Genomic DNA, 10,502 nt, shown 5'->3' with positions numbered 1-10,502 from the left:
TCATCCTAAGCCCCTAATGTGTGCCAGGCACTTCTCTGGGTGCAGGGATAAAGCTGTGAACACAGCAGTATCCCAGCTCTCATACTCTTCAATTCTTGTAAAAAACACACCTTGATGATAGACAAATTAGGAAATTATAAGTGTCATAAAGAAGAAACTTTTTATAATGATAAAAAGATACAGAATGATGGTGGGGAGCTGCAATTTTCCATCAATGAAGATCTCTCTGGTAAGGTGTCATTTTGCAGAGATCTGAAGAAAGTGAAGACACAAGTGAGTACCTAATAAAAATAGGGGTCCTCTTCTTTCTTTCTAACTTTCCCCACCCACGACCCAGTTCATGTCTTATGAGTTGCCTTTTCCTTCACAATAGCCACTGGCCACATGTGGCTATTCACCAATTGAAATGTAGTTAGTGTAGCTAGTCTATAAGTGTAAAATGCACACTAGAGTTTGAAGACAAGATATGAAAAATGTAAACTATTTCCTTAATGATTTTATGTTCACTGCATGTTGAAAAAATATTTCAGATATATTGGGTTAAATAAAATATATTAAAATCAAATGACCTACTTCTTTCTACTTTTTAAAAAATGTAGGCTGCTAGGAAACTTACATTTTCATATGTGGCACACATTATATCCCTATTGGGCAGAGATGCCTCAGAAGAAGCTGATGTATGCTTACTTAGCTCTAGGGATGGGCCAGATTGAGTAGCAGTGTAAACTTCTGACCCTTGCAGGCAATAGACACAAGACTTTAAGCACATCCAAAATTCCTCATCTTATCCCCTAAACCTGCTCTTCCTATATCCGTAAGTCAGTGAACACGCTTCCCATAGCTCCATCATTTGTTACTGTAATAATTCCTAACTGGTCGATTTCTGTCCTTGCCCACTTACAATGTATTCTCTGTAATATGATCAGAGTTGTTCCTTCTAAAATGTGAGTCGGATCATTCACTTTTCTACTCCACCCCCTTCAAAGGCTCTCTAATTCCCTCAGGGTCCAAATTCATTACAATGCTAGCGGGCTAATGCAGGAAATTGTTCACACAGCAAACCTGACTGCTATCCATCTGGACAACGAGACAAAAGCCATTGTTCACAGGTCGGCTCTCTGCTGGTGTCTGGGAACTTGGATTTCAGGAGAGTTCCCACCATTCCCAGAACTGTTAAGCAGCTCCCAGTGCCTAAATTGCATAATAATTGTGGTTTATGCTGAACATTCATTTTCTTTCTGAGAGTCTAGAATTTTGGTATGTGCCAGGCAGAGGGTACCTGCATGATCATGATCAGACCCCAGTTAAAATCCTGGGCACTGAGTCCCTAGTATGCCTCCCTGGTTGGCAACATTTTATACATGTTGTGACAACTAAAGGGGAATTAAGCGTGTCCTGTGTCAATGGGTGGGGTTGGGAGGGAAAATCTTAGAAGCTTGCCCTGGCTTCCTCTGGACTTTATCCCATGAGCTTTTTCCCTTCAATGATTTTTATTTTGCATTCTTTGCTGTAATAAATCATAGCCCTGGGTATGACTAAATGCTAGGTCCTGTGAGTCCTCTTAGTGACTCATCAAAACTGTGGGTGGTCCTGGGGATTCCTGACACAGAGCCCTGGCCCTGCACCTGTTGAACCTCATCCCCTATCACATGCAGACATCAGCCACAGTGGCCTCCTTGTTGCTCCAGATGGGCAGGGCTGCACTGCAGGGCCTTTGCTCTTGCTGATGGGTCCTTCTGCTTTAAATGTTCTTACCCAGATATTACATAGCTCACACCCTCATCCCCCACCAGTCTTTGTCCTTCTATCATTTCCTCCAAACAGCCCTTACTGATCATCTTATTTTAGATTTCCCCACATGCAACCTCCACTCTCTCCCTTGCATTCTCCATCTGCCTTGCCTGCCTAACGTTTCTTCATAGTACACTCATCACCATCAAATATAGCACATATTTTCTTATGTCTGTGTTTACTGTCTTTCTCCCCTTGCTCTCTCTAGAATTTAAGGACCATGAAAATAAAGAATTTTGCTGTTTTTATTTTCTGTCATGATTTAGCATCTGAAACAGTATCTAGTACATAACAGGCATTTGTTAAACGACTGCTGCATGATTCAATGAATGAATGAGTGAGTGGGCTTGTTACACAGTTCTGGACAATGAGACATAAGCCATTTTCTAGAGTCTTTTGGGAAATGTCTTCCTTACTTTGAGAATCTCATAAAATATCTCTCTCTCCCCAAATGAACATAAACAGGAACATAGTAACCTTAACAATAACATCAGCTTTCAAACAACCAAATGAAAGTCAATTTTGTGATGGCAAAGTAGAGAGATGGAAACAATCTAAGCCATAATGACATGGTAGAGTATCCAACTAACCCCGAAGCTCACCTTCTTTTAGGACATGCTCTTGGTGTGTAGGCAAATTTGGGTTAGGTTTTCCTTATATGAAAAATATTTCAGAGAAAGATACATGATAGCTGCAGTTATAACTCGAATTCAGAAGTAAGAATTCACTTTGTCAAAAGGACTAAATGATGTAAATAAGAGATGTCCTTTTGCTTGCTGATAAAGAAATATGAAGTCTGGGCACAGGATTGACTTAGGATTTGCATGGTTCTCTTTCCTCAGGAAAAGACATCTACACGTCCAACGTACATACAATTACAACACTCTCTCTCTCCTCCACCCTCCCCCTATCCCACCTCTCATTCTCTTCCCCTCTCCACAGAAGTAACAAAAGCATAATATGACAGTAATATATTTGTACATGATGTGTATATCACACAGTATATATTGTATTTAGAATCTATGTCATCCTTTCTCTCTGGTAACAGAACTAACAGCACAGTCAAACTTTTAGACCAAGATCAACCTGTAACATTTCAAAGTCAATCCTATAAAAGGAATCTGAAAATAGCAAAAAGATTAGGACAAGTTGACTCAAGAGTCCAGTGTGTAAGACTGTAAATTGCAAAATTCAGAATTTTTGTCAGTAGAATTCACCCTAGAATGCAGCATAAAAGGGAGGCAGGGGAAAGGGAAGGGAGAAAGGCTGATGATACTCAAACTATGACTTGCTGAGTGCTAATAATAGCTAACACACAAATACAATAAATCAAACATTTGCATTGCAAGTGTGGGGTCTTCAGTATCATTACCTGAGCAAATGCAACAATTCCATAGGCATCATCATTAGACAGAATGGTTATTGTTACAGAATCATTAATACCAATCTCTGCTCCTCCTTTGGGATTTTTAAGTTGAACTTTGAAGGATTCTTCTTTTTCTGGAACTGTATCATCAAGGATATTTACTGCTATTGTAGCTTCTCTGTCACCCGGTTCAAACATCAGTTCACCTGAACTACCGTAAGAAGCATATACAAAATAAGTTAACTACAACAAATTTAAGATATATACATAGTAGAGTACTCATAAAGTTACCATTACATTAATTGATATTAAAAGTTTGGAAGAATCACATTTCATAAATAAAATTTTAATCCAAAATATTCATGTAATACTGATTAACTTGGTAGAATAGATATTAGAAATATGGATAATAACCAAATTTCAGGCTGATAAATAACTTACATTTTGTATATTTTTCAGTCACTAAATAAAGTCTTGGAAATGAACTGTCATATAAAATTATGGTGAGCATAAATATACTTAGCATGAAATGTTGAACCTACCTAGGAATAAAGTCAGAATGGCTGGAAATGTAGGCTAGCTCATATATATGTGAATGAGCTCCCACTAGAGCTATTAAATTCTTGCTTGAATTAAGGGACTTTACTGTAACAGAAGCCACATCATAAGCAGAAGGTACTTCCAGAACAAAAGAAAATTGATTAAGCTCTGAATTCCAGCAGTAAAGAGCAGACATATTTTGGCCAATAAGAAGTATGTGGGCTGCAGAAAGGAAAGAAAAGACAACTTAAGATGTAAACCGTCACCTCCCACACTCCCTGCATCGGTTCCAAAGCAAAATCTTCTCAAAGTTCCATTGTGATTCCTGAGGTAACTAAATATGCTTTAATTTCTGAAATAACTGGATGTAAATAATAATTTTTTTAAGTGCTTTGGGATGACCAAGCCAGCTTGATGAGGTATCTATACCCATTTAATAAAAAAGAAATTACTAGCTGCTAAAACTCAAACTAATTTTAAACTCCTTTATATTCATCTTAATATTTATTAGATAGCATAGTAGGATATTTTAAAAAGTGAAACATACTATAATCCCATCATGAAATATTTCATTTTCCTTTCTAGTTACCATTCATATGAATTCATAATTGACACAGTTATAAACAGTATAAATACAAAAAACTTTTAATTAACAATATTACACCATGTCTATACTATTATAGTATTCTATGTTTCTACACAGTTTTCAAGTCTATAATTTCAGTGCATAAATAATACATATGTTTGATCAAAATATATTTAATAATTTCCCTACATTTGATATTTGTTATTGTATAATTATTAAATATTAAGTAGAAACAGAATTCTTCATGTTAATTATCTTCACTTGATAAATTCTTCAGGTTAATTAATTAGGCCAAAGGATATGAACAAATTTATGACTCTTAAAGTATATTCTTCCAATGTTTTTGAAATGTTACCAGGAAACCATACTTTTGATAGTTCAAAGCAAGGTTGGGTACAGTGGCTCACATCTGTAATCCCAGCATTTTGGGAGGCCGAAGCAGGAAAACTGCTTGAGCCCAGGAGTTCGAGAACCGGCAACATAGTGGGAGCCTGTCTCTACAAAAAATAAAAAAGATTGGCCAGGCATGGTGGCAAGCACCTGTGGTCCCAGCTGCCTGGGAAGCTGAGGTGGCAGGATCGTTTGAGCCCAGGAGGTCAAAGTTGCAATGAACCATGATCATGCTACTGCACTCTACCCTAGGCAGCAGGGTGAGATCTTGTCCCTATATACATATCAGTTAATAGGGTTATGCCTAAAAAAGAAGTAAAAAATAGCTGAAAGGACATATTTATATCTACACAAGTTTAGAAGGAAAGGGGCTTACTATGTTATATACAATACTAAATAATTTTCAGACTTAAATAAAACTGGGAGAAAAAATGAGAAATCATATAAAAACATGAACAAATTCCAGTACTTAGATAGCCACATTGGAACATAAAGATATCAAATGAGATTGATTCGATATTAAAACAGCACCAAGAAAAAGAAAGCATGAGCCTCTTCTACAATTTCAGCCCATAGGTTACAATGGGAAGCCCCATATCCTTACTCTTACATATCAAGAACTATTGATTGTGCTTTTTTATAGTAATGGATTTAAGTATTATCACACTTTAGAAAATGTTGCATAAAAAGCTAACACAGCCAAAAAAAAAAAGGGTTATCAATAAACTTGCACTTTAAATGGCCATATAATTTTCATAAAGTTTTATGAGACCGGAGACACTCAGTAAAAAAATGAATTCAGGGGGATCTCAACATCCCTCAAGTTTAAAATGAGCTGATTCAATAGTATCAACCAAGATAATCTCTGCCTGCAGTAAAATGACCTTCTGTACTTTGGATTTCCAATGTATATGAGCAAACCAAGACCCTACTCTAAGCGCTATAATCAGTAGTGCTTACTCTGCATGTGAATGGCAAACTTAATATATTCCAACCAAACTCATTTTCTGTGCCCCTAAAAGCCTGGTCCTCTCGCAGGCAATCACCACCACGGTAGTTACAGCACTACCATTCACCCACCAAATGCCAAAATTAGGGCTCATCTTTGACATCCTCTTTTTTGCCTACCTCCATATCTAATCTATCACCAACCCCATGGTTCTACTTGTGAGACACCATCTGAATCAATCTCCTCTAACCCGCATCGCCTACCACTTTCCAAGCTTCATCATTCAACATCTCTAAAGAATGAGCCTCCAGCTCTTTCTCAGACATCTTCTCTTCTAACATTTAAGTTTTTCTTCCATGGCAGCCACACATGCATGCACACCCGTGCGCACACACATACACACACACACAAACTCTCTTTCTCTCTGCCCATCTCTATCTCTACCTTCCCATCCCCTCCTCAAGAAAGGCATCCCAATACTCTTAGGATAAAGACCATAATCCTTTAAGTCCCTATCTGATTACATCTTCAGTTAAGCCCAGTATCACTGTTCCCTTACTGTCTGTATTTTGGCCACATTTGTCCCTTTTTAGTTCTTACCTAAAAGCACATGCTCACCACCACCACCTGACCTCTCTGCACATGCTGTTCCCTTTGTCTAGAGCCTGCTCCATCATTAACTCTACCTCTTCAACTCCTACTCAACATATAATTTTCAATTAAATGATTCTTCCTTAAGTAAGGTTTCTGGGCATCTCTTAGACCAGGGCAAGCCCTCTCATTTTGTAGTATGAAAGTATTGTAGTCTTTCATAGCAGTTATCCATTTATAACTAGAAACTTATATGTATGATTATACGTAATATGTCTCTTCCCTGCTACATACGAAACTTCTTCAGGGCAGGGTTTATATGTAGTTTTGCTTACCCTTGTTTCCCCAGGGTCTACCAATGGGCTTGGCACATAATTGGCACTTAAAATATCTATTAACTACTAAAGGAGAAAAGGGTGAGAGGGAAGATAAGTTTATATGTCCTCATGATCTTTGTCATATTCATTCTTCTTCTTCCATTTAAAGCATTCAGTCACCACCCAGTAATCTGTCAAGTCATTAACCAGAATAAATATGTGATCCTCATAGTTATGGCTCCAATCTAATACTTTTAATAAAATATTTGACACATTCAAAATAAGAAAGCCCTTGAACATTATTTAATGCATAATTTCAGCTTTCAGGAGATCTATAATAAGCCATTCCAAATAATTACCTACAATCTTTTCATACTTCTACAGCCTCAAGTCACAGAAACAAAAGAAATAAAGAGACCTCACAATGGGTTCTTTAACAAGCCTCTGGCAGAATTTTTCGCAAATTCTTTTAGAAAGTATGCCTATTATATATTTTTTTAATCTTTAAAGAGAATTCTATAACTTTAATGGTCCTTTCAGGCAGCACTCATCATCCTTAAAAATATTCATTAGGCAACTATTTTGAATAATAATAAGTGACTCAAGGAGACATAGTTAGTCCACTGGAATACTTGAGGAATAAGAAGAGTAAACATAATAAAGGCAAAAAATTAAAGGACAAGTAGGTAAAAACTAAACAAATATATGATGAAAGACACATAATTTACTCAACAAATCACTTGTTGAATGAATGATAAGTCACTCAAGTTGTATATCTTAGGATAATAACAGATTTATGACTAGCCAAAGTGTTGGCAATGTAAAGAGAAGTTATTTAAGGAAAGAATGAGCAGAACAGAGACAGGTAGAGGACTCTAATGGCAAAGTAAAGATAGTGTGGAGGCCAGGAAGTGATGTAATAGTTCAGGTAGGAGGTGGCTGGAGACTGGGAGAATGTAGTATGGGCATTCCACAGGGATGAGGAGGAAGGAGTAGAAAACATGGAAACAAAGTACAATGTGAGAAACAATCTATAGAAAGTGAGAGGTAAATAGAATGACATCACCAAGAAGGTGAAATAGGAATTCTCTGGCTCTACTGTTTTCTACAGAAATCCAATTTGCAGCTATTCAGAGACAAGAATGCCTTGATGAATATCCCAGAACATGGGAGTGAGGATGAAACAACCCCTTGGACCACAAAGAACAGCTACACTTGAAGTGTAAGAGGAACAGTTTCTCTTTGATTATGTTGCCCCTCCCCCAAGCCAGCACAGTCTGGCACACAAGAGATTCCCCAGGAACTGTGGGTTTTTACAGAGGGAAGACAGAGTTGAGTTGGAGACAGACATTCAGCTTCCCCAACATTCTGGGCCCATTCACAGGTAACACTCCCTTGTCTTGCCCCACTGGAAACACTGGCAGTATCAACAGGGCTAGACCACCTGAGGTCACTTAGAAACAACGAACAGGGGTAGGGCTCACAGTGACGGACATGCAGATCTTGGCGGTGGCTCTGCCTTGTGGCCAGTGGAGGCACACTACCAGAAAGGATACCCAATAGCGTTGCTCTGCATGAGGCACAGTTGACAGGCCTCTCAGGCCCAAATCCCTGGCCAGCTTCCACACTCAGCCTTCGTGCTCTCCTTAAAACTTCCCCAGGCCAGGAGATAGCAGCATGTTGATAATTATCTGCTGAGTGAACATCTAGCTCCACCCAAGCCTGGTGATTGAGCTGCAACCCAACCAAGCTCTAGTGTACTCTTAAGTCCTTTCTCAGGCCAGAAGGCAGGGGTACATTTGTGATCATTCACAGAGGGAGCATCTGACACCACCTAGATGCAGCTATAGAGCTGTGACCTAGCCAAGCCCTGGTGATCTCCTTCACAGCCACTTCCAGGCCAAGAAGCAAGGGCGGGTCAGCATTATCCACGAAGGGACCCTCTGACCCTTCCCAGACCTACTGATTATCCAAAGAGAGCATCTGACCCTACTCAGACCCAGCTGCAGAGCTGTGACTTAGCCAAGCCCCAGTACTTTCCTTAACTTCACTCCAAGCTAGAAGTTAAAAGCAGGTGAGTGACTATTTGAATCTAGTCCTGCCCAGACTTAGCTAGTGAGCATCAATCCAACCAAATCCTGGGGTTCTCCTTAAGCCCTTGCCAGGCTAGGAGTCAAGTGCATGTATGTGAATGTCTTCTGAGGAGAGCATCTGACCCTGCTCAACTCCAGTAGCTAAACAGCTACTGAACCAAACCTTAGTGCTCTGCTTAAGGATACACTAGTATGGGAGGCAAGCCCATGTCCATGCATATTTATGCAGCATAGTCTGTGGTTCTGCCTACCCCGAGTAGTTAAATAGCAATCTAGACACCTCGCCCAGTCTCCCAGCCAAGGTGGCCCTGCCCAGATACAGATCCCAAACCACAGTACTGGCCAGCCAGGGAAGACAATCTACAACACTGTCTGATCAGAGGCAATTACTAAGCTCAGGCAACAGCTCTGCCTTACTGAAGACCCCAACCAGAGATCTCACTGGATCTCAGAGCACAGCCAGCATTTCCATTTGATCCCAGGTTACAGGTAACAGCCCAGCCCAAGTACAAAACATGATAACAAAGTCTACTTGTCTGGGGTCACTACCAACTAACCCAACCAGAATCCCAAGCTAGACTAAATAGTGAAGTTCTATCACCACCACAGAACACTAGAAAAGCCTGAAGAGGGTGGCTGTTTCCTCACATGTGCAGATGCCAACACAAGGATTTTTTAAAAATCAGGGAAATATGACACCACCAAAAGAAATTAATAAAGTTCCAATAATGAATCTTGAAAAAATGGAGATCTATAAAATGAATGATTAAAAAATTCAGAATAATTCTCTTAAAGAAATTCAGGGAACTATAAGAAAATACGGACAAAAAAGTAAATGCAATTTGGAAAACAATTCATGAACAAAATAAGAAATCTGATCCAGAAATAAAAAGAAACAATAAAATCAGAAACACTAGAGATAAGGAATATAATGACTTTCTAAAAATTCAGTAGAAAATTTCAGCAGCAGACTTGACCAAGCAGAAGAAACAAAATCAGTGAATTAAAAGATAGGATACTTGAAGTTCTCCAGTCAAAGCAGCAAAAATAAAAAAGAATGAAAAAGAATAGAGAAGGCCTATAGGAATTATGTGACACAATCAAGAGAACTAAACAGTACATAACAGGAGTTCCCAAAGAAGAGAAAGAAAAAATACCAAGAATCATTATTTTTAAAAATAATGGCTGAAAAATGCCTAAATCTAGGGAAAGACAACACTATCTAGAAATTGGAAGCTCAAAGTTCTCCAATCAAATTCAACTCAATGAAGAGTTCACTAAGACAAAAATCAAATGCAAAGAAAGAATACTGAAACCAGCAAGAGATAGAAAATATAATCACATTCAAAGGCGTCTCAATATGGCTAATTAGCAGAAGTCTCAGCAGAAACCCTGCAGACCACGAGACAGTAGAATAATAAACTCAAAGTAATGAAGGAGGGGAAAAAAACTTCCACCAAGAATACTTTACTCAGGAAAGCTGTCCTTCAGAAACAAGAAAGAAATAAATTTTTCCCAGACGAAGGCTTAGAGAGTTTGTCACCACTAGGCCTGCTCTATTGAATTGCTAAAGGGAGTTCGTTAAGCTTAAATTAAAGTCTGATAACTAATAACATAAAACATGTGAAAATTAAAAAAAAAGACTGAATGGTATAAGTAATATAGTCACGTTCAGGATATTCTAATAATGTAAGGTGATTATATAAAGCAAATTTATCTCTAATATGAGGTTTAAAAGACAAAACTATTAAAAATAACTGTAGCTATAATAAATTGTTAAGAAATACAAATTACAAAAAACATTCTGAGATCAAAATCAAAAAGTTTTAGGGGAGAGAACATAAAAATACAGTTTTTGTTTGCCATGAAGTTTTCATCA

The 10,502-nt window shown here is 38.2% G+C and overlaps 1 protein-coding gene across 1 annotated transcript in view; it reads right to left on the bottom strand.

The window, feature by feature from the left end:
- Window positions 1-10,502, bottom strand: part of ADGRV1 (adhesion G protein-coupled receptor V1) — a 594,013-nt gene that overhangs the window by 414,013 nt on the left and 169,498 nt on the right. The window contains exons 51-52 of the mRNA XM_015140403.3: window positions 3,700-3,919; window positions 3,164-3,368 (exon numbers count right to left, since the gene is read on the bottom strand). Of these exons, the coding sequence (XP_014995889.3) occupies window positions 3,164-3,368; window positions 3,700-3,919 (425 nt within the window). The remainder of the gene's footprint in view (window positions 1-3,163; window positions 3,369-3,699; window positions 3,920-10,502) is intronic.

This window comes from Macaca mulatta, chromosome 6 (assembly GCF_049350105.2).
Source record: "Macaca mulatta isolate MMU2019108-1 chromosome 6, T2T-MMU8v2.0, whole genome shotgun sequence".
Taxonomy (NCBI): domain Eukaryota; kingdom Metazoa; phylum Chordata; class Mammalia; order Primates; family Cercopithecidae; genus Macaca; species Macaca mulatta.
Note: the sequence above shows the minus strand (reverse complement) of the source record. Positions and strands in the feature narration are given on the sequence as shown.